General features: G+C 41.1%; 1 protein-coding gene across 2 annotated transcripts in view; it reads right to left on the bottom strand.

Moving 5' to 3' along the window:
- The window catches only part of sema3e (sema domain, immunoglobulin domain (Ig), short basic domain, secreted, (semaphorin) 3E), a 74561-nt gene that overhangs the window by 10291 nt on the left and 38000 nt on the right, over positions 1-26270 (bottom strand). For both annotated transcript variants that reach the window (XM_084335589.1, XM_084335590.1), the window contains exons 5-12: positions 15278-15371; positions 12949-13065; positions 10108-10250; positions 9888-10002; positions 9554-9623; positions 8843-8987; positions 7761-7986; positions 5794-5885 (exon numbers count right to left, since the gene is read on the bottom strand). In XM_084335589.1, the coding sequence (XP_084191715.1) occupies positions 5794-5885; positions 7761-7986; positions 8843-8987; positions 9554-9623; positions 9888-10002; positions 10108-10250; positions 12949-13065; positions 15278-15371 (1002 nt within the window). The remainder of the gene's footprint in view (positions 1-5793; positions 5886-7760; positions 7987-8842; positions 8988-9553; positions 9624-9887; positions 10003-10107; positions 10251-12948; positions 13066-15277; positions 15372-26270) is intronic.

The raw sequence follows: 26270 nt of genomic DNA, 5'->3' as shown, positions 1-26270 counted from the left end.
AAATGGATATGAAAAAACGACTATACTGTATCTCCATTTATTTTTCATGTTCAACAAATGATTTGTAAAGACATTCATAAAACATCTATAAATCATTTGCAGATGCTATCGTGGGGGCCAATCTAAAGTGAAGCCTATTCATCATTAACAAGTGTCTAATACAGTTAATTATTTGTTTACTTTTTCATCACATGTTACAAATGTTGTAGGCAGCTTTCGGATACACCCTTCTTTGTGACATCAAACAGTGACAGAATTAGGACTAAAGATAAATGCAATTTTATTAACATATAAAATACATGTGCATGACATTATAGTGTAACATCGGGGGGCACTAGGATCCAGGAGTACCCTGGCCAGGTATCTAGAGAGGAAGTCTCACGCGAGCGAGACTTGACGTCACGTGTGTTGCCGTCTGTTTGAATGGAAGCACAAGTTATCCGTGCTGCTCCTGCCCAAGGCCAGATTAAGACTTCAGAGGCCCCTGGGCCAGATTCTTGTGGAGGCCCCCCCACACACACATACACATGCACGCACGCACAGTGGCGTTTTTATATGTCACTTTAAAAAATATATAGAATATTTAGAAGTGGTGGGCTCTGAGGACCAAGCTAAAAGGACTTTGATCACCCCTGCCCACTTTGACAACCTAGGATGGCTTAGAGTAGACGACAGAGTACAGCAACTTGCAATGGGCCTGGTCTACAAGATACACTACACGACCAAGGTACGCATGTACATGTCAAAATACTTCCCAAAGGTCAGTGAATACCACGATCACAACACCAGAGGGAGCTACACAGATCACGTTTCGCAATTATGCCACATCAATGTGGAACGCCCTACCCAAAGCTGTAAAGGAATGTGCAAAAACACTCTCAAAGAACACCTACGGGAGACTGCAATTCGAAACTGGCCCCTGTAAATGTCCTAACACAACCCCCTCCAATGTACAGGAAATGACCAAGTATGGTTTTGTCAATATTCCAATGTACAGTTTTGCTTGTACAGTTGTTATAATTAGGGAAGAGAGGGGGTTGAAATGTGTTTTTGTCCTGTGTTACTGTCTGTGAATGAATGAATTAATGAAAATGTTATTTAACAGATTGCAGAATGGGTACAAATAATACAGTACGGCTCAATACACACACTTGTTAAGGGGATGCAGACCAGAGAAAGACGTTTGTCTTGTTTACATCAGGGTCCCCCATTTTCAATTCATCATAACATATATGACATACGTGTACATGACATACAGATAGACAGACCAGATTTATCTGACTTACCTCTGGGGAATGAAGATCTCACCTACTATTCTTTTACCAACGGATTTCCAGTTCCACGTTTGCGTTCTGCGATCTGATTGGCCACTGGCGTTTCTTAGGCGACTCTTTCGAAGTTGGTTAAGGTTAGAGTATGGAATCAGGGCTGGTGTTCTATTGCCCTGCTCTAAGACAAACTCTAACCTTAACCAACTTCGAAAGAGTGCCTAAGCTTAACCGGTGAAAGAAAGAGGCGTCACACGATTGGCTCTACCAGAAACGTCAGTGGCCAATCAGAGCGCAGAACGCGAACGCGGAACTGGAAATCAGTTGGTAAAAGTATTCAAAAGCGTCGGGGCTGGGATGTGGAGATGCAAGTTTTTACTTTTTATTGCTGTTTTTACCTCAAACGGAAAACCTCAAACTCTTATGAAGAGGAGAAAAAATACTCAAGATTAGCCACTTGCAGACGGCAGGGTGTGACGTACTGTATATTTTAGTTGATGAAATATTTTTGTTGACTAAATATTTTAGTTGATGAAATATGTTTTCATTTCAGTGTCACAGTATGACATCGATCTCCAAAATAAGAAAACAAATAAAAATTAAATGTGGGGCCTCCAGTGACGAGGGGCCTCCAAAAAAATTAAAAATAAAAGTAAAAAAAAAAAAAATGGGGCCTCTAGTGACGAGGGGCCTCCAAAAAAAGTAAAAATAAAAGTAAAAAAAAAAATAATAATAATTTGGGGCCTCTAGTGATGAGGGGCCTCCAAAAGGCCTCTAGTGACGAGGGGCCTCCAAAAGGCCTTGAGTGACGAGGGGCCTCCAAAAAAAAATTCAAATAAAAGTAAAAAAAATAATAATAATAATAATAATTTGGGGCCTCTTGTGACAAGGGGCCTCCAAAAGGCCTCTATTGACGAGGGGCCTACAAAAAAATTACAAATTTAAGTTAAAAAAAAAAACTAAAAAATGTTTGGGCCTCTAGTGACGAGGGCCCCCCCAAAAAAAAAAAAAAAACATTTAAAAAGAAAAATGTATTTATTAATTTTTTTGAGGCCCCTTGTCACTAGAGGCCCACGGGCCGCGGCCCGGACGGCCCGGTCGTTAATCCGGCCCTGCTCCTGCCCCACGCTTTTAATAAGGTATGAGCAGGTTAAACACCTTTTTTTGTTGGTAAATCTATTCCATCATTTCCGACCTACAAACAACTCTTATATGTTGTGTAGACGTTCGTGTAGATGTGGTGGCCGCTAACGTTAAATTTGTTCCTAATGTGTGCTCGTGTGCTCAGTGATGATGACACGACACAAATAATTATTACTCTTGTGTGTCGTGTCGTCATCACATACATACATACAGTAGTGAGCACTGAGCACACATTAGGAACAAATGTAACGTTAGCGGCCACCACATCTACACGAACGTCTACACAACATATAAGAGTTGTTTGTAGGTCGGAAATTATGGAATAGATTTACCAACAAAAAAGGTGTTTAACCTGCTCATACCTTATTAAAAGCGTGGGGCAGGAGCAGCACGGATGCGTGATTACATATGCACGCCGCATTTCTCGGAGACGCTCTCTGATTGGCCGACGCCTGTTTCTACACTGGTTAAGTTTAGGCACTCTTCGCAGTTGGTTAAGGTTAGAGTTTGTCTTAGAGCGTGACGGCAAGTTCTTTCGACGGTTAAGCTTAGGCACTCTTTCGAAGTTGGTTAACGTTAGAGTTTGTCTTAGAGCATGGCGATAGAACACCAGGTAGTTTGCAGGCTCTTTGACGAGGAAATGGGCAAAGACACAGCTCGTCACGGATTGGGCAAACGCGTCAGTGGCCTATCAGAGAGCGTCAGTCGGTGCCAATCAGAGAGCGTCTCCGAGAAATGCGGCGTGCATATGTAATCACGCAGCACGCATAACTTGTGCTTCCATTCAAACAGACGGCAACACACGTGACGTCAAGTCTCGCTCGCGTGAGACTTCCTCTCTAGATACTCTTCAATACCTGGCCAGGGTACTCCTGGGTCCTAGTGCCCCCCGACGTTATACTATATGTCATGCACATGTATTTTATATGTTAATAAAATTGCATTTATCTTTAGTCCTAATTCTGTCACTGTTTGATGTCACAAAGAATAATAATAATAATGCAGGACCTGTTGCAGAGGTCTTTAGAAGGGTGTATCCGAAAGCTGCCTACAACATTTGTAACATGTGATGAAAAAGTAAACAAATAATTAACTGTATTAGACACTTGTTAATGATGAATAGGCTTCACTTTAGATTGGCCCCCACGATAGCATCTGCAAATGATTTATAGATGTTTTATGAATGTCTTAACAAATCATTTGTTGAACATGAAAAATAAATGGAGATACACTATAGTTGTTTTTTCATATCCATTTTTCAAAGCATCTACAAATGTGTTACTACACATTAAACAACATTATTTAATGATGAACAAATCAAGTACAAACAATGTTGATGAGTTATAAATAATGTAGAACTAATCTGTAAATGTTATACAAATATAGTTATAAATTATTTAATAATCATTTATGAATGTATATAAATTGTTTGTTCATGATTAGTTCATTATCTACAAATACCTTATAAATGTATTATAACAGGGTGTTATTATAAAGTGCTACCCATACACATTCTACAGGACATGGGATACATTTGGTTTCCCATCAGTTGTTGATATTAGCAAACACTGCAACAGGAAGATAAGACGAGACAATAATAATAATAAATCATTACATTTATATAGCACTTTTCTAGACACTCAAAGCGCTCCCCACAATGTAGGGTCGAAATTGCCTCCTTCACCACCACTGGTAGCATCCAACCTTGGGCTACGCAGGCTCAATGGCTGCCATACACTGGCACCAGGCACACATCACACTACACAATGGCTGAACACTCAGGAGACTGATTGATATCAGCCAATTAAGGGGAAGGGATGATTAGGTGGCCTTGATGTCAGAGACCTGATTGGGAATTTGGCCAGGAATGTTGGGGAACCCCCTACTCTTTGCGATAGGCGTCCTGGGTTCTTTAACAACCGAGATTTGGTCAGGACCGCGGTTTAGCGTCTCATCCGAAGGACGGCACTCGCAGCTATATGGTGTCCCTATCACCGTAACAGGGGAATTGTTAATGACTATAGTCCAGAGGACAGAGTGCCCCCTGCTGGACAACAACACCACTTTCCGACAACGGCCTTGACCGGGGCTCGAACCGGTGATCCGATCATGAGTCTGGAGCTCTACTCACAAGATAAGATAAGATAAGATATTCCTTTATTGATCCCCTTGGGGAAATGCAGGCATCATAGCAGCATGGGGGAGGGGAGATACAGGTATGGGCATGGTAATAGTAATAGTAGAAGACATAAATATAGGCAATACAATTATAGTACAGTAGAAAGTAAAAATAGATGGTGTAAACAATATAATTAACTCTGAATATACGCATCTGAGCAAGTAGGCAGTGTGATCATTGATCAAAGGTGCAGATGAGGGTTTGTATGCCCTATCAGTTATATTATACATGACAATAAATATGGTTACAATAAACACTAGAATCTAAACATATACTATGGGTAAGTAAAGTATATACAGTATACATAAGGTACAGTACCCTAACTGGTGTGATATACGTCATTCATTATGCGTTGTAGTCCGTGCAGTTTAGTCAACTGCAGTCCATGATGTTACTGCCAGATGGTCTGTTACCAGCGTTGGGGAGTAGTTACCAACATGTAGTTCAATTACTAGTTCAACTACAATTAGCTTTGAACTACATTCAAATCTCAGTACCTTTTTCAGTAGTTAGCTACTTTGGGTCATGTAGTTTAGGTAGTTAATTAGAAACAAGTATATTTCCCTAGTCATTTCTCAACAACTGCTAAAACGCCTGCTAATAATGCATTATAATGCACACAATGTTGTGTTTCTCGGTTTCAATGGGTTAAAAAACACATCTTCGGGCAGCCTAAGTGAGGATTGGCCTGCCCCGGTTCCTAAATCGAACACACACACACACACACACACACACACACACACACACACACACACACACACACACACACACACACACACACACACACACACACACACACACACACACACACACACACACACACACACACACACACACACACACACACACTTTACTCAGTGTCAAGTCACAGTACTCTGTGCAAAAAGACTGTTTGACAAGCTAAATCTTTTTTTAGAGTAAAAGTTTGATAAACTACAGTTTCATAGTAGTTTCCCCAACACTGTCTGTTACACATAACCACCTGGGAAGTTGTCCTGTTTATGTTTTGTTTATCTTTGCTCGGAGCTGACTGTGGAAGGTGTGCAAGGTTAGAGCTGATTGGTCCGAACCACTGTGGAAGGTGTGCAAGGTTAGAGCTGATTGGTCCGAACCACTGTGGAAGGTGTGCAAGGTTAGAGCTGATTGGTCCGAACCACTGTGGAAGGTGTGCAAGGTTAGAGCTGATTGGTCCGAACAGGTTACCTTGAACACATGTAGCTCCTCCAGCAAAACCTCCTCAATGGTGTCTGTGTCTTTGTTGTATATTGTAATCACTTTCAACACCACTGAGTCATCTAGGAGAGAGAGATACATAGAGAGAGATACATAGACATAGAGGGGGAGAGGGAGAGAGAGAGATACATAGACATAGAGAGGGATAGAGAGAGAGGGAGAGAGAGAGAGAGAGAGAGAGACTTTGACTTTTGATGTTCTTTATTAAAACATGTCAACTAAAAACAGTCAGTAGCGACACAACAAACTCACGGCATCTTCATAAAAACAACACACACACCCACACACTCACCCGCACACACACACACACCCACACACTCACACACACACGCACACGCACACATAGAGAGGGAGAGAGAGAGAGAGAGGGAGAGAGAGAGACGTAGAGAGGGAGAAAGAGAGAGAGAGAGAGAGAGAGAGAGAGAGAGAGAGAGAGAGAGAGAGAGAGAGAGAGAGAGAGAGAGAGAGAGAGAGAGAGGAGTGTGAGAGAGAGTGTGAGAGAGAGTGTGAGAGAGAGAGAGAGAGAGAGGGAGCGAGAGAGAGAGAGAGAGAGAGAGAGAGAGAGAGAGAGAGAGAGAGAGAGAGAGAGAGAGAGAGAGAGAGAATATATATTTCACACCATCACCCACAGAGCATGGACACCTCAGTATAATGACAGAATCAGTGCAACTTAACAGCAACTTCTGAGAATAGCAAAGGTGGTGTTGGATAATGGCCCAGGAGCTGTGATGATGAAGAGTTTCTTACAGTTATATATAAGTTGTAGAACCATCTTAACAATTATAAACACATGCACAGACATCATACAACCAAAGGCAAACATGTTTCTTCACTGTTGTTGTGTAGATGGAGCCCTGACCCTGGCAATGTGCCATCTGCGGCCATCTTGATAACAGGGACTAACACGACAAACAAGACTAACAAGACCTGACCCCTAACTCTTTGAATTGGGAGTCATCCGTATCTAAGAATCTGTCGTACATTTCATCGTTTTTCTTTCACATTTGAAGTCACTGGTAAATTGCTGACAACACAGAATGGTTTGTTTGGTCAAAAATGACAATTTTGTAATGTTTTTTTTTACTTAAACCAGTCGCTATGCATGCGCCACCTGCAGCAGAATCCTTATTTTTAATTTTTTATTTTTTAGTCTTTTTCCCCCTCCTCTTTTTCCAATTTTTCTCCCATCCCACTGTTAGTCGTTATGCCAATTCCCAACTCCCTTCCTGGTTGTTGCGCACCCCCCCTACTGTTGGTCCGAGAGGCCGGAGACTATCACATGCTATCCTCCGACACATACACAGCCAGCCGGCAGCCAGCCTGGCAGCTCAGATTCTCACTGGGAGAGTGTAACGTGTGGAAGGTCACACTACCTCCCTCCAGATCATTCCTTCGCTGAGCAGGCGCCCCGACCGAACTGTAGGAGTATTTTTCAACGCCCAGGACCCACCCATCAGCTTTCCCACCCTCTAATACTGCCAATTGTATTAGTACGGACGACCAGCCAAACTGAAAACAATGTGGAGAGCTGGATTCGAACACGCGAACCCAGCGTCTCCAGCATTGGTGGTGAGTGCCTTGCCCACTGCACCACCTAGCCGCCCAGAATCCTTAGTTAGTTGGCATGGGCAACCACTCACTGCACAATTCCCAGCTTTTTAGCAGAGATAGTGATTGATTTTAAACATCATTGAAAGTCACATTTAACCTCAAGACTAAGTAGATCGTTTTACTCAACAGAACCATGCAATGTGCAATTCAGACTAAAGACCAGTGTATTCCAATTGGGGACAAAAGCCCTGTCCCTAATTTGGAAAAAGCTCATTTCTGGGTCAGTGGCTTAGGGTTAGGTATAGGCAATAGGTAGAGTCAATGCAATATCCTCAAAAGTGGCCTAATTAAGTAAACGTGTGTGTGTGCATGTACTGTATATATACCAGTGCCAATGTAGAGGACGTGATAGTGTCCGTCCTGAGCCTGGACTCGGTCCACAGCAATCTGGGTCAGCTTCCTCTTGCCTGGTTCTGTCTGCAGCAGAACCGGTCTGCGGTGCAGGGGCAGCACCGGACGGTACAGCACAGGGTGGGAACGCACAAAACGCAGAACCTCGTCAGGAAACTCCTTAGAACTGGAGAACCCACCACCGTTCATCTTACTGGCACACTGTGGGAGGGAGGGATGGATGGATAGATGGACGGATGGATGGACAGATGGATGCATAGATGGATGATAGATGGATGGAGGAAGAAAGAGAAAGGCAGATAAACAGGGTAGAAAAGTGAGAAAGAAGGAGATGTACACTGTATCGCATTGGTACATTAAACAGCGTATCTCAAAAGCTGGCATGTTTAATAGCCTGTTAGCTACAACAGCTCTGACATTCACCAGAGCTGTCCAACATGACCCCAGCGCTGTCCAACATGACCCCAGCACTCTCCCACTCAGGGGATATCTGCTGCAGACACAGACACAACCAGAGTGCTCTGAATGCATAATGATAATAATAATAATGCAGGACCTGCTCAGAGGTCTTTAATTGGCATTGGCTATTATCCACAACACACACACACCAGAACACACACGCATGCATTGTCTGTAGGATCGCTGATGCGATTCGTCTCTGCGATTAACCCATCCCGTCGTCCTTCCCCCCAAGGGCAGCCGGGAGCAGACAGGCGTCAACGTGAGCCGCGCCAGGGGACCAATCCAAGTGCTCCTGTCCGTCTTCGTCAAGGACGCCACAGCGTTAGCGATCTGTTGTTGTGCATGTTTTTCCATTGGGTTTATCTTATCGGGGGGAAACCCTTGCGAGCACGGGGAGAACATGCAAACTCCACACAGAAAGGCCTGGGAGATACCCCACCTGGGTACCTGGCATCATGGAAACCTGGTCCCCAAGCGGGAATCGAACCCTGGACCTTCTTGCTGTGAGGCGACAGTGTTAACCACTACATGGTGCCTCTAGAAGAGTGAAAATCCAACATATGAACATTATTGACATTGGTCTGTCAAGACTCACAGATCCGGGACGAGGGTAGGGGACCCTGTCCTCGTAGGGGGTCCAGTGGTGCTCTGGCCTCTCCCGGTGCGCAAACGGCCCGTTAAACGCTGCTCTGATGTCATCCATGTGATATACGCACACTGCATAGCCCTTAAAGACAGCACTGGGAGAGAGAGGGAGAGAGAGAGAGAGAGAGAAACAATGGAGAATTGTTAAAAATAAATCTGCTTGGCCTCCCGAAAATTACTAGGATTACATCTACTTCCGGGGTTATGTTATGGGACCTGTGGCTGGTGGTGAGAGAGGGATGAGGTGTTTTATAAAGCCCTCCCTGTGTGTGTGGGCTGATGGGAGAAATGAGAGCGTTCAATCAGAGCGGTGTTCCATGGTGATAACAGGGAAATTCTAATTCTAATCTAAGAGTTACATTTTTACCTGATAGCAGTATAAATGGTAAATAGCTGCATTTATATAGCGCTTTTATCCAAAGCACTTTACAATTTGTTCCTCACATTTTACCCATTCACACACCGACCGCGAAGGCAACCATGCAAGGTGCCAACCTGCTCATCGGGAGAAATTAGGGGTTAAGTGTCTTGCTCAAGGACACATCGACACGCATCAAACCGGGAATCTCCAGATTGCCAGACGACTGCTCTACCTCCCGAGCCACACTGTCGCCCGTAGAAGGGTAATCTGTAGAATGTCAAGTGCATGTCCTCCACTGACCTTGTTGTGCTGAAAAGGCCAAATATTTCTGGGTTTTTCTCATCCTTGTTCCTCAACACGAACACGTCCTCTGAAACACATCCACGGCCAAAAAGTACTTTTGAGACACAAACCAATTTACAATTCACGCGTCCTGCAGAAACCTTGTATCTGCTGAAATTATCAAATTCATATAGAAAAATAAATGTAATCATGGATCAAGCCTTTTGGAGATACAACTGACATAAGGGAGGGAACTATATACACAAAATAACACGTCAATCTTGTTTTAAAGCAACTTAAAAATATATGTACAGTATAAATAAATAAAGAAGATGAGCCCACACAGGCTTACCAAGCTCGTCAAAGTGTGTGTCGATGCCGTTGGTCCCAGACACGGAGCAGATGAGTCGAGTCTTCAGGAAAGAGCTCCATCTATTCACCAACATCCTCTGTCCCCCTTGGTCGTTCTGAGAAGACACGGTCACGGACAGTGCTGCCGTTAGCACTTAGCACGTCTTTGACAAAGTATTACTTTCTACGGTGCGATAAGAAGTTCTTATTTGCATTCTCACCGCACAGATCCGTCCGACGCGGGTGTAGACGGCCTTGTTCGCCCCCTCGGCGTCCATCTCCTTCTCGGTGAAGAAGAAGTAAACCTTATCGTCTTCCCTGTCGTCGTTATCTGGAATTACTGCCGACCCGACAAATTTAGGCCCTGAGGAAACGGTAAAGTATGTGACTCAGTTGATATAATAATAATAATACACTTTATTTGTATAGCACCGTTCATACAAAAATGGCAGCTCAAAGTGCTTTACAACAGAAAACGCCTAGATAAGAGTAATGGATAACAGTTAAACGTACTGTGACATACAATTTATACTGTTGCTGATAATTATCCTAATTGAATAGTCAGCATAATGAAGATGGCCATTACTGGGGTGAGGTGGGACCCCACTGTCTATACATTTCAATAGTAATTAGGCTGAATATAATCTAAATGCCCAGGCAATTAGACGGGTAAACAGTACAATACTAATAGGCTTCTCCATATATTTACATATACCATTCTAACTACACTAATGATGATGTGATTAGTGGTATGACAAATATCATGCTACTGTACATGTTAATTACTGTATGTCTCCTCAAGCAACCAGGTATTGAATTATGCATTAAGGTAATCATGCAAATTATTATGAGATTATGGGAGTCAGCATTTTAAATACTTGTTTGTTTGGGAGCAACAAATCCTTGTAATCCCCACTGTAATCAAGCATTGTGCATGGAGCAAATTGTGTAATCTCAACACGTTTAAACCTGTGGTGCCAAGGTGAATGTGCTTACATGGGCTTTTATATATCAAAGTTTAGATGTATGCGCTAGGCTTTTTTACAGTGGTTTTCTATATTACTGGCTAATACAGAGAAAGAGAGAACATTTAAATGTTCCTATACTTTATTGTGATGCTAATGCAATATGTAGTTTATTTTGTAGTCCATGTTTACATGTAATTCGTCCATATTGTTTATGGACAACGATGGGAGTGGAACTTTGTACAAGCCCTTTGGGCTTCGTTCCCTCCTAGCACTGTTTTTTATTTTAATTTTTTTTTAAATAATGTGCTAAATAAATAAACTAAACTAAATTAATGCCAGGCTAATGTCATACATAACAAGTAATTGTACGATGAGACACAAGTCCCCTTTCACACCACCATTATTAGCTAAATAAATTGACTTTATTCATTCATTCAGCCTTAATTTTTTTTTCTTTTTTTACTAGCACCTAGGGTTGCATTTTTAAATTTCGTTGTAACAACTGTAACAATGACAATAAAGATCTATTCTATTCTATTCTATTCTATTCTATACTCAAGAATCATTGAGGATTGCCCTCATTTGTAATGATGTCAAGATGACAAGCAAGTCAAAATAAAAAGTCACAGATTAACAGAACAGTTACACATTGAATACATAGGATAAAACACATGGAAAACAAAGACAAATCAGTTCAAACCAAACAGTTAACATATTGACACAGGGAGGTTTGTGATCATAGTTTTAAATTGTCCATACTCCATACGTTAGTAGAGAATAGGTTTTTAGTGTGTGTTGGAGATCATTCCAAGAAGCAGGCAGTGATATCCAAGTTCAGACCAGTGCTCGGGGGACCGTAAACATACGCCAGTCATTTTATTGGTTTGGGAGAAAATCCACAATCTATTCCCATTTTCACCAGCAGGGTGCAGCCATGACACATTTAGTCAACATGCCTCTGATGTCACCGGAATGGTCAGGTTAATGACCAAATTAGGACACACTGGAAAAAAGCTGGGTTGAATGTCAAGATCACCATGATGGTCACCATGTCAGAATAGGTCATCATAGCATCATACATTCTGGCTGTGTCTTGTTGTCTTGGCTGGGCTATTACTTTGTGGAAAGATTTGCTGTCAATTCCAAGTATTAGTCTACCAATGTGTGTGTGTGTGTGTGTGTGCGTGTGTGTGTGTGTGTGTGTGTGTGTGTGTGTGTGTGTGTGTGTGTGTGTGTGTGTGTGTGTGTGTGTGTGTGTGTGTGTGTGTGTGTGTGTGTGTGTAGATGTGCGCACGATTAGCAACTCCCAAATTTGATATTGCTCAGCATATCACTTGTAACATAAATGTAATGGCAGAGTTTGGATAATATACTGACTTTTATTATATATCAGTGGTTTGCAGATAGTTGGCCTTTATTTGTCAAAATGAGTAGACATAACCAGCCTATAAAATGGGACTCTGCGTTTAATCGGGACTCTGTTTTTAAATTAGTTTTATGGTGTGTAATCTGTTCAATATACTTCTGAGAGCAGTATTTCTATAATCTATGAATGTCTAAATACTTCATGGCAAAGGTCATATTTCCTTTTAATTGGAAAAATGGTATTTCAAAATCCATTTCCATATAAAGGGCTTGGCCACTTGAGAAAGGTCAGTGCTTTGGTTGGCTGATGAGAATCTTCAGTGCTTGAAAGAAAAGCGAAGAAGACCAACTAGCCACACTAGCAACACATCATAAGAACTGAGCTGGTCAGAATTTAAAGACAAGAATAGTTATGATCAATGAGTTTTAGAAGGTCATACAGTACATTATGTTAAAGATGTACTCTCTCATAAAACAAAACATGATTAATCAACACTTGGCCACTCTCTTGACTTTCACGTCTCACACCTTCCTGCGTTTTTAATGTGACCATTATAGACAATAATAGATCATAGCTTGAGAGAGAACATAGAATTTTACTTTATTCTATTATTTTTATATTCATTTAGATTTGTTTTAAGGAGTAGACTACTTGCCATTTGTAACAAGAGATACCGTGTCTTGATGTATTTGTGCTCCTGGAGTCAGAGTAAAGGTATGAGTCCTCACCATTGAGTTGCTGTCTGTCGTCTCTCTCTGTACGTGTGTAGCTCTGGTTGTTTAGACGGCATAGAGCTCCATCATTCTCCCAGTAGTCTGTGTAAAGACCAATATACAGCTCTCCTCCTGAGACACATGTGCACACACACACACACACACACACACACACACACACACACACACACACACACACACACACACACACACACACACACACACACACACACACGCACGCACACACACACACACACACACACACACACACACACACACACACACACACACACACACACACACACACACACACACACACACACACACACACACACACACACACACACACACACACACACACACACACACACACACACACACACACACACATTGCAACATTGATCAATAGTTTGTTACTCACACATTTCCCAGAAATATGTTTCATACAAATTAATTTATATATTAGGGCTGTCCCGAATGCGTCAATACTTTTACCAACGGATTTCCAGTTCCGCGTGCGCGTTCTGCGATCTGATTGGCCACTGACGTTTCTAGTCGTGTGACATGTGCAGCCAATCGTGTGACGCCTGTTTCTTTCACCGGTTAAGCTTAGGCACTCTTTCGAAGTTGGTTAAGGTTAGAGTTTGTCTTAGAGCATGGCGATAGAACACCAACCCTGATTCCAAACTCTAACCTTAACCAACTTCGAAAGAGTCGCCTAAGCTTAACCAGTGATAAACTAGGCGTTAGGTAGTTTGCATGCTGTTCGAGGCGGAAATGGGCAAAGACACAGGCGTCACGCGATTGGGCGCACATGTCACATGACCAGAAACGTCAGTGGCCAATCAGATCGCACCAGAAACGTCAGTGGCCAATCAGATCGCAGAACGCGAACGTGGAACTGGAAATCCGTTGGTAAAAAAATAGACGCATCCCGAATGCTTTGAAACTTCAATCGTTGCCATGGTAATCGTTGCCATAGTAATCGATGCCGAAATCAGTATTACATTTTTGTACATTACATATATACATGTAGTTATACATTGTGAACATTCAAGGAGAAACTGTGATTCAAGAAAATCGTTTGTGTAATAAAAATTCAGTAAGGTCTAAGGTCAGAATAAAATGAATGCATTTTGGGCTTCGAATAGTTGGCACCAATTATTTGGTGATATTTGAAGCTTTGCTATGACAAAGGGGGGAGGGAGCAAAGCTTTGGATATCATCAAATAATTGGTGCCAACGCTTCGAAGCCCAAAATGCATTAATTTGATTCTGAGCTGTATTCAATAGTTCCTGGAATATTTTACATCATAATGACATCATCGTGTTCCAAATCTTTAACTCAATAACTCTCAAACCGAATTAATTTGTACAAGGCAGTTTGTAGTGTTGGGATATGTACGAGATCATGAATACAATAAATCTGCTTTGTTTCTTTGCTGGAGTGTCCCTTAAATTGGAGGCTCAAATGAATAAAATCTAAATATCCAGGAGATGGCAGTATTATTCTAAACATCAGGTTTGGAGGGGAAACGACATAATAACATTATACAAACACATGATGTACTGAAGGACTGACTTCATGTTTCACTGAAGAGACATCCAGTTGGTACTGTAGGCTAAAGGGATAGTTTGAATGTTTGCACATTAAGTGGTATGGAATACTTGCTAGTAGTGCAAGTAACTGGCAATGCCATTCATTTTGGAACACGGGCCATCACGTGACGTCACAGCCTCGACATGGATCAAGCATGGAGATGCTTCAGGACCACAGGTTTTGTGTTGGTGGTTTCCTGCACGTTAAGGTGTGATATTCACACTTTGTTGTCCCGTGACCCCACCCCCTGTTTCTGACGCCCCCCGGGTCGCTTGGAACCGGGCGGCGGGCCAGCACTCCAACCACAGAACTCTGTGAGATAAGCTAATGTGCGTTGCATCAACTACACTACTAACACGTTTTCCATACCACTTAAAGGTACACGCCAACATTATGGCAAATCCCCTTACTGTCTTCTCCAGGGTCAGACAATAAGATATAGATACCGAGTTCCTCTCCCTGCGTTTGGCACAATGACTAGAAGCAGATGAGAAGCGGCAAGTCTAGGCGTTGGCAAACAAACGTGTCTCCCGGAGTTTAAGGCTAGGCTAGCTGCATCTCATTTGCTTCAATTCATTGCGCTAAGCTAGGCTAGGCCATATAGCTTTGAACGCACAGAGAGGACATTGGTATCTATATTCTCCAGTCTGACTCTGGACAAGACGGTAAACTAATTTCCCATTAATGTTGGCGCGTTCCTTTTAATTGTCCAAAAATCCGAACTGTCCCTTTAAGTGTACTTACTGGAGAGCGTAGCGGTACAGGGGCTGTTGGGGTCGTAGGGGCAGCGTCCTCTCCCGCTCTCAATACTCTCCTCCGCCAGACCAAATACGCTGTCCTGAGAACAACACACTATTAGAACACACACACATACACACACACACCCATCCAGACACACTGATGATAGAGAGAGAGAGGAGAGAGAGAGAGAGAGAGAGAGAGAGAGAGAGAGAGAGAGAGAGAGAGAGAGAGAGAGAGAGAGAGAGAGAGAGAGAGAGAGAGCAGTGAAAGTGATGAATGATAGATCAGGAGGAAGATGGATGAGAGGAGGAGTGATGGATGACCAAATGAAGGAGTGTTGTCCTAATGTTCACAACCACCTCTCCTCTCACACTGTCACAGTGCAGAGTTCACCGTCTCTGGCCCTCTGATCTGCCTGCTCTGCACAGCAGGTAGCAAGTGCACACTCACACACGCACACACACATGCATGTACACACACACACTAACAGACACCCTCCCGCACTAAACACATGTACCGGTATAGCCTACATACATCAGATGTAGCCTACATCACAGACACATGTACGCTCACACATACAACTAGTCTAGCATGCACACACACACACACACACACACACACACACACACACACACACACACACACACACACACACACACACACACACACACACACACACACACACACACACACACACACACACACGCACACACACACACACACACACACACACACCTGAACTCCCGATAGAACCCTAGCCAAGCCGTTAGAATCTGAAGCCCCAGGCAGTGTTTATGATTGCCACCAACACATCAATGGGTATGTCTAATATTTGATTTATGAGTTGCCATGGCACCCTGCTGTGTGCAGCATAAAGCTCTGTGTATGACTGTAACAGAAGCCAGTTGGTGCCTGAAAATCATCCATCATCTGGATGTGCTCCATCAAAAACAAGGCAAATTTGTAGAACGGGTCAAATTAATGCCATTTCCCATGTCCTGGCTGGAATGCAAAATCATTTGAATGGTCAAAGTCAAAGCCTTTAATTTCAAGGATATACTTAAAGAGATGGCATATAAAGTCCCTGTCCTTCGACATATGTTTCTACTTCTCTTATTTTATTACATCATATTATCATGTATATGGAGGCGCCTATGTCTATGTCTACCAACCTACTCCAATGACATGGCATTGGAATAGCTCATTATTACGATACAACACAATGGGCAGTATAGCTTTATGTCATTGTGGTTGTATCGTCTATATATTCTTTTTTATTATGTATTTATTTGAATGTTCTTATTTGCCAACCTGCCATTGCCGTGTAGTGCTGCTTGATAATTCGGTAATTCGCCTCTCGGGATAATAAAGTTAGAAAACACTTTTCATTACACTCCGCCAAGGATATGTCAGGACTAGTTAACCATCATTTTATTCCTTACTATTGACAGGTACTTGGAGAACTTGAGGATGTCTCCACACCCAAATGTTCTTGGCAGGTGCAACAAGAGGCACATTATTGAAAATGAATGAAAACCTGTGCCCTACAGCATAGATTCCCGTTTGTAAACCCATTGTGTTTGAGCCAATCAGCCGTACATGCTGAATCACGTGACTGGTTCTATGGAGAAACCAGGGCACTAAAACCATGACTACAAGTACTGTATAATGTAGCTCTATGGAGAAACCATGGCACTAAAACCATGACTACAAGTACTGTATAATGTAGCTTTATGGAGAAACCATTGCACTAAAACCATGACTACAAGTTTAATGAAGCTCTATGCAGTGGCGGCCCGTGGATGCTTCGCCACTAGGGGCGCTATACCAAACATTTTGCAAACATGTACAGTACCACGCAACCGACTCATGGCAAGACGTGAGCGATTCGACTCACGCTCACGGCAATGAATCGGCTCTTATGAACGAGTCGCTCAACTGTTACTACAACAACACACAACCAGTCAAATAAAGTATAGTCTAATTCACAACTTGAAACACAATATATAAATAGAAAAGTTAGAAACAAAACTCGCTCCGTCTCCAAACACAGGCAGATCTCTCCCTCTCTCCTTCTCTCTCTCACACACAGCGCAACGTGGAATCGATTCGTTACACAATCAGACCTATTATATACCAAGAATAACTTCAGTATGAGTACAGGGCTGTACACATATTTTGCATATTGTTAAACGAGCCAAGGGCTAGCTATTAAACTATCGATATGAATCGAAAATCTGGGACCCTGATGTAAACAAGACAAACGTCTTTCTCTGGTCTGCATCCCCTTAACAATTGTGTGTATTGAGCCGTACTGTATTGTACCCATTCTGCAATCTGTTAATAAAGTTCTCATTCATTCATTCATTCAAACATAGACGATATTGAACAAGCCATAATCCACGTATTTTCAATCCAAACGCGAGAGAGAGAGAGAGAGAGAGAGAGAGAGAGAGAGAGAGAGAGAGAGAGACTCACTGTTTAGTTGACACGTCCAGGGCAGGAGGGCTTGCCTTGATAAAGTAGTGTGTATAATCCACTGTTGATGTATTCCAGACCACTGTCCACTGTGTCCAGACTGCATCCGCCATATAGCTTGTTAGCCAAGTGTTAGCTTGTTAGCAGTTAGCAGCACCACACAACAGTCACAAGTACTTCATTCCTTTGTCCATTTCCGCTCGAACAGACTGCAAACTACCTGGCGACGTTCTATCGCCATGCTCTAAGACAAACTCTAACCTTAACCAACTTTGAAAGAGTGCCTAAGCTTAACAGTCTAAAGAACTTGCAGTCACGGCACGCTCTAAGACAAACAGCTGCCTGCATCAACAACAACACAACTATCTATACCACCAACGGACCAACCTAGGAATAAGCTAGAATTGGAACATTAGAAATTGGATTCGGCCAATCAGAGATCGTCTCTGTGAAATTCTGCTACGGAAAAAAATACTGGCGTCGGCCAATCAGAGAGCGTCTCCGCGAAATGCGGCTACAGAAATTCTTGACGCTACTGGCTAGACCGCTTCAAATCGCGCCCGGATTCCAACATAATAGTCATATTTCAACGCACAACGCGTTATGCACTGATTGGCTGTGACGGATACAGCGATCAAACTGTGACGCGCACTCAGAGCGCTATCGCGTCTAGCCCGGGCCGAAAAAAAAAAAAAAAAAAAAAACGTGATGTCACTTCCTGCTCAGGAAAACGAGTGTTTTTTATTAGAGATAATAACGTTATATTGTGCATTGGAAATACAAACATACTTAAAATGAGTAAATATTATTCATTTTAAACATGTTTATATTATTTATAGGGCTATAAAACAAAAAACTAAAACGTTTTATTTTCTTCTTCTCTGATTTAACAGCAGGTGGGGCGGCGCCCGTGCGCCCCTAGTGGCAGAGCCGCCACTGGCTCTATGGAGAAACCACAACACTCCCCTGACTAAAAGTATAATGTAACATTATGGAGAAACCATGGCACTCCCCTAACTAAAACTATAATGGGATCTATGAAGAAACCATGGCACTCCCCTGACTAAAAGTATAATGGAGCTCTATGAAGAAACCATGGCACTCCCCTGACTAAAAGTATAATGGAGCTCTATGGAGAAACCATGAAAGTTGTTTCAAATGAAAATGGCTAGATGCCATTTTGTCAAATCAGCATGGCATGGATTGATTATTTAGATTGCTAGCATGGCTAACAGAAATATATTGTAATCTGCCCCATTGTTCTGACCAGGTTTACATTCCTTTTTACCCATTTGTAATTATTCTCAAATGTATAATGTATCATTATAAAACAGGTAGCTCAACTCAAGCAATCTGATTGTTGCATACTGTGATATAATAACTGTAAACAACGGATATGACGTCTACTCATAGAATCACTCAGCGTCTGAAAACAACCTTCCTGACTATTTGGCTAGCTACCAAACTGCTAAAAAAATTAACATTTAAGGTTAATGGGATAGTTTGGATTTTGGGATATTAAGTTGTATGAAATCATTTTATTTAGGCTACTTATCCCGCGGTCGAAGATCTGGCCAGGCTCCAAGTGAACGGGAAAGCTTCAAGGCAGCAACGGGTTCACAAAACCCAATATTTTTTATCCACACTACAACATGCAGGCATTGGAACAACTGATGAACATCTGATGAACAGCTGACAGACAGCTTCACAGCAAATCATCAGCTTACATTTTTGTATAGGCTACTGCTTATGACCGCAAGTGGGCTATTCTCTATAAATAAAAATAAATAAAAAAATGTAGTTGCATTTTCAAACTTTAATTAACTTTAACTTTATCTTAAATAGTTCCATTTAAATTTCAATATTGTAAGTCAGAAATCTAAGGAAAATGCAGTATCTGTCTCATTTACTGTATGTGCATTTTGGAGATAATGCAGATTCGGTAAAATCCTGTAAATTTTCAGGAGTTTCTTGATGTAGGGGAGCCCCAGTGTTTCCTATTTATTATCATTTTCTGTCATTTCTGGGGTCAACTTGAGATGTTTGATTTGAATTTGTGAGAAAAAAATACGTTTCTTTTCACGGATCTAGCCCCTTTTCCTCTTAAAGTGCAGCAGATGTATGCATTTAAATGTTAAATGCATGCCCACCTTAACTCTTTGACTGCCACTCTGTTTTTCCATCTTTACTCCCTGGAGCCAGCTTTTTTGACAATTTGCACGATGTTTGCAGACCCATCGTATATTCTATATTATAGCTATGGAGACAATAGTATGGTTCATTTGACAGGCACTATTTATACTCCAACAGGGAAAAAACGTTTATTTCTACATGCCTTCGTTCGTGCGCTATCCCATGCAAAAAAATCGTCCCGTTTTAAAATAATCCAGTCTTGTTTTTCTGGAACGCAAGATATGATGTGTTTTGTGCAGCATGCGTATTATCGTGCGGGTTGCTCGCCTGAAACCTATATTATTTCCAGGTCAAAGGTAAACACGAATATATGGAATGTTTCTATTCACAAACCCACCAAGGGGGGGGGGGGGGGTTGTTTTATTAAGCTGGGATAATGTTAATGCATAATAATAATGCATGTTTTATGATGGGGTTTGGTAAAATAGACGTTACCTTTTGTCAGCAGGTCCACCAAAACCCTGTCCACTCTTGTTCCAAGTGTCTTAGGTCAGAACATGATCAATAAATATAATGTTAGTTGGCCCGCTAGCAGCACCAGGGTAACGTTACATCCAGGAACAGCCTGTTTGAAAATACTAGAATCCAACATAGTCTGGTGAAAACGCACATATGTTATGGATGGATCGTCACCGGTTGTCCTCTTCATAATAATCTCCAATAGTTTGCTCTAGGCGATCACCATTGCCGAACATTAGTTGGCTGTAGTATGGAGAGCTCTCAACTCGGCAACAAATAATGTTACCTCCTCGGCCGGTTTGACTATAGTATTTTTCTGATTTACCAGAAGTGCTGAGTCCAATGTAGTCTGGTGAAAACGCACATTAGCATCCATAAATGTGATCATTTTGTCCTCTTCATAATAGTCTCCAGAAGTCACGATCGCCATTATACCTCTCTACTCACTGCTGCTCGCTGCTCTCTAGTGCGCGGCGTGGGGGGGCCCCACACTAAACTAGCCCAGTTCAAAAGGTAGGCGATACTGCCACCTCTCGGGGTTCGATCGTCATTTAAATTCTAACTAACACAGAGGTCGCTAGAACATACACTAGAATGACTGTTTAGAATAATAATTTTTTTTTTATTTTTTTTTTTTTAAATAACTAGATTTCTCGTTTTTGGCACTCAACCGCTAGCTTTCAAAAATGAGATATCTCGTTTTTGGTGCTCAATGAGTTAAATAGTTTGGAATACCCCCACCATAGTTTCACAAAATAGGGGCCCCCAAACAACATTTCACATAGGGCCCCCAAAAAGCTAGAAACGGCCCTGCATATAAGTGTGACGTTAACCAAACAACTTTCACATTCCACACCTGGCCGTGCCTAAGTTGTGCCGTGGGTCTGGACGGTTTCGAGCTTGTTATGATAATTAAAGGTCATCACAGCCCACAGCCATATAACATGCAGTTTGGTTGTTGGTAATCTGTCAACTGTTAGCACATTCCATTGATATGAGAGATGGTCCAATCTGGATTCTGTCTTGATTCACCACGAATACTGTATGTAACATGCGGCAATTGTGCCATGGAGATTATTTGGTGTAAACATTTGTGAGATACCTTTTACCTTGATTGATGTACATGCACACAGAGACGCACATGGAAGCACGCAAACATGTAGGCTACACATACTCAGGCTTATGTATGCATACTGTACTGTACATGAACCCACACACTCACACTCACACACGCACACACTTGTATGTCGTCTACTGTAGGCTCTCCTTTGATAGAGCGTGTGTCTTCTAGTTATTTTCTCTGTTTAGTCTGAGGTCAATGTGGACGGTACCATTGTTTGTCATTCCTTTCGAGTATAATGTCATTCCGTTCAGACACTGGATTATGTTCTAAACTCAGAACCAAGCAACCACCTCCTTCATCCACCCACACGCACATACATACAAACAAACCAAACACACTTTGTATTCCCAGTCTGTCTTCTCTCTCCATTTCCTCTTCCTCCTCTTCACTAAGCTACACAATACTCTTGAATTCTTAGAGGAGAGGCGACTATGATGATGATAATGATTATGAGTGTGCTGTAAATAGCATCCTACCAGTGGAGGTTTCTCTATGACAACACGTGAAACACAAATTCACTCATAATTCATAATTAATTTACATATATATATATATATATATAAAAAAGATTCACTGGCATTTTTTTACATAGGACAACTTTTCTAATAAAAAAAAAAAAGAATAAAAAAAAAAAAAAAAAAAGAAAATATATATATATATATATATATATATATTTTTTTTTTTTTATTATTATTATTATTTTTTATTAGAAAAGTTTTCCTATGTAAAAAAATGCCAGTGAATCTTTTTTTTCTTTTTTTTTCAAAAATGGCCTAAATTGACAGCTCTGAGCAGGCCTGCACTGCAGTAATGACTGCAGTAATATTCGTGCAGAATAACTTCACAGGTTGACCCAATGTTAAATAAATAATAAATAATAGCCAATCAAAATAGGCTATTAACTTCATCTAAGCACGGTCTGTGCAGTTAAACTCTTGCCATTGAATGGAGGATTGAATGATTGACAGCCTTGACAATCCAATAATACACGGAGGATGAATGATTGGCAGCCTTTGAAGTCCAATCAGAGTCTGCCTGGCAAAAATACCTGCGGAACTGCAGCTGGACTGGCTTCAGTGTTCTAGTCAAAGTTGTGTTCCATCATCTCATGTGTGTAATTTGCCTGAAGAACATTAATTTGCCTAATATAATCATTCATATTTTAAGATCTTTATTCACTTGTTCACTTATTGTTGTGCACTGCATCGTTTACTTGGATGATATATCTTTTTTTTTTAATCTCAGTTGAAGACTAGTGTAGTTGTAGTTGACGTGAATGTGCCATCTTGGACTGTGAAGGCAAGCTAACTTGTAGCTAGCTACTAGCTTAGCAAGCTAGTAGTTTACAGTACACACAGTAGGCTAAATTAAACTTTGCGCCAACATTAGGACCGAAGTATAAACCAGCAACTGAGCAACATGAAGAAGTGGACTTATGCACCTGGATCAGAAAAAAGTAAGTTGTAGTGTTTGTAAAACGAAAGCCTGCTTAGCCTTGATTCTAACGTTAGCTAACTGTTTAGAGAACAATACTTGTAGTAGACTTGATTAAGGGATTGAAACGTTGTTAACTTGGCTATGTCACATATAAACACAATGTAATGTATCACGTTGGCTGCTGGCTGCTAATGCAGCCTGCAGATAATATTTGCATGTGCACTGTGTTAGTGTAAATGAATGAATGTTGCCGCTAGCTTGTGGCTAGGCTAGCGTACTTTGCGGATGGCTAACGTTAGCCAGCCGAATTGTTTAGAGACTTGATTAAGGGATTGAAACGTTGTTAACTTGGCTATGTCACATATAAACACAATGTAATGTATCACGTTGGATGCTGGCTGCTAATGCAGCCTGCAGATAATATTTGCATGTGCACTGTGTTAGTGTAAATTAATGAATGTTGCCGCTAGCTTGTGGCTAGGCTAGCGTACTTTGCGGATGGCTAACGTTAGCCAGCCGAATTGTTTAGAGACTTGATTAAGGGATTGAAACGTTGTTAACTTGGCTATGTCACATATAAACACAATGTAATGTATCACGTTGGCTGCTGGCTGCTAATGCAGCCTGCAGATAATATTTGCATGTGCACTGTGTTAGTGTAAATGAATGAATGTTGCCGCTAGCTTGTGGCTAGGCTAGCGTACTTTGCGGATGGCTAACGTTAGCCAGCCGAATTGTTTAGAGACTTGATTAAGGGATTGAAACGTTGTTAACTTGGCTATGTCACATAAACACAATGTAATGTATCACGTTGCATGTGCACTGTGTTAGTGGTGAATGAATGAATGAATGAATGTTGCCGCTAGCTTGTGGCTAGGCTAGCGTACTTTGCTGATGCACGGCTGATCTAGTGCCTCTGTGGCTCTGCTGATTTGTCACGGTGAGATTCATGTGGTGGAACTTTGGTGTGCTCTTATGAATGAGAACTGCTATCTTGTCCGTTGTGTGTGGGTTTGTGTCTGAAACGACCGGTGGCTTGTGTGTGTTGCGTGAGATGCAGAAGTAAACATTGCCAGGCATTGTAGTTCTCGGACCGCTTTCACCCACAGTTAAAGGAGACATGACATGCTGGTTTGATGAAATGTATAGTGTAAATGAAATTAATAGTTTATGTATATTCAATAGTAGTATTGATAGTATATTAGTATGTATATTGATATTAATATTAATATTAATTAATTGATTGGTGTTGGTATTAATATTAATATATAGTGTATATTAATATTATGTTTTCATCTGTGTCCACTGACCACTGACACACAGTGGGGGATGTTTTAAAAATATAATTTAATATATAATATAATATAATAATTTGTGCTTCACCTAAAAATTTGGTCACCAGCCTCCACTGCATCCTACTGTAAATCACTGTTCAGAAAAACCATTGTTAGGTAGAGAGTAGAGTAGAGTAGGATATAGTAGAGTAGAGCATGTATAGATAAGAGTATATTGGGATAGTAGAGTAGATAGTGTATAGAGTAGAGTAGGATATAGTAGAGTAGAGAGTGTATAGAGTAGAGTAGGATATAGTAGAGTAGAGAGTGTATAGAGTAGAGTAGGATATAGTAGAGTAGTGAGGGTATAGAGTAGAGTCGGATATAGTAGAGTAGAGAGTGTATAGAGTAGAGTAGGATATAGTAGAGTAGAGAGTGTATAGAGTAGAGTATGATATAGTTAGGGCTGATCTTCAAAGCTTTTTTTGGCAATCGAAGCTTCGGGGCCGAGCTTCGATTTTAATTCGAAGCTTAAAAAAAAATATATATATATATATTAATTATAATATAATAATCGATATAAATATCGAAGCTCGGCCCCGAAGCTTCGATTGCCAAAAAATATATATATATATAATTTTTTATCTTATGTTGTGGGACTTGTACAGCACTTTGGTAAACTTTGTTGTTTTTAAATGTGCTCTATAAATAAGGTGGATTGGATTCATTAATTAAGTAGCCCCTTTCGTGACTGTGACGCAGCCAACAAGGTTTCACTCGGCTGCGCTGCCTGGGTGCAGTGGGGCTGCTCTCACAGCCAACGACATGACATTACATAATTATGTTGCAACCTTCGTCTATCAAGCAAACAATTATATTATATTTAATTTATAATTTATAATTTATAATTTATAATTATATCAGACAATGCACCTACAAAAGCAGATGATAACAATTAAATTAGCCAACTTGGTAACATATTAGTCATAGCAGCATAGGCATAGCCTTATTAATGTTTTGTGTGGTGTCGCGGTCGTGTACAAGTCCAAGGGATATTCCCTTGGAGATGCATTTTTGGAGGCAAAAAAATAATAATCTTTTTTTTTTACACTTCGATTTTTTTTTGTGTTCGAAGCTCATGCCATCGAACGGAGCTTTGAAGCTTCGAAGTATTTAAGACAGCCCTAGATATAGTAAAGTAGAGAATGTATAGAATAGAGTAGGAAATAGTAGAGTAGAGAGGGTATAGAGTAGAGTAGATTAGGATAGAGTAGAGAGTGTATAGAGTAGAGTAGAGTAGGATATAGTAGAGTGGAGAGTGTATAGATAAGAGTATATTAGGATATAGTAGAGTGAGTGTATAGAGTAGAGTAGAGTATGAGTAGAGTAAAAAGTGTAGATTTGAGTAGAGTAGAGTAGAGTATGATATAGTAGAGTGTATAGAGTAGAGTAGGAGTAGAGTAGAGACTGCAGAGTAGAGTGGATTTGAGTAGAGTAGAGTAGAGTAGGATATAGTAGAGAGGATAGTGTATAGAGTAGGAGTAGAGTAGAGACTGCAGAGTAGAGTAGCTTTGAGTAGAGTAGAGTAGGATATAGTAGGGTAGAGTAGAGTAGGATATAGTAGAGTGGATAGTGTATAGAGTAGGAGTAGAGTAGAGACTGCAGAGTAGAGTAGCTTTGAGTAGAGTAGAGTAGAGTAGAGTAGAGTAGAGTAGAGTAGAGTAGAGTAGAGTAGAGTAGAGTAGAGTAGGGTAGAGTAGAGTAGGATATACAGGTAGTAGAGTAGAGTAGAGATTATCCTGAATATGAATTTAGATGGACACAGATATTTGTATTTCACAGATATCAATATTATTATAAAAAAATATATGAGATATAGTATGTATCTTGAGCTCCATTGACTCAGCGCACTCTGCCTAGGCAACACCATCAAAAACGACCTGTAGTGCCCTGTCTCGTCGTTTGGACCCATGGAAATATTAGTAATCATATTTTGAAAGTTGTGTGTTTTCTACTCTGCTCACACTCCTGA

Source organism: Notolepis coatsorum, assembly GCF_963971535.1.
Source record: "Notolepis coatsorum genome assembly, chromosome: 18".
In the NCBI taxonomy this organism is placed as follows: Eukaryota; Metazoa; Chordata; class Actinopteri; order Aulopiformes; family Paralepididae; genus Notolepis; species Notolepis coatsorum.
This window is presented reverse-complemented; position numbering and strand designations above follow the sequence as displayed.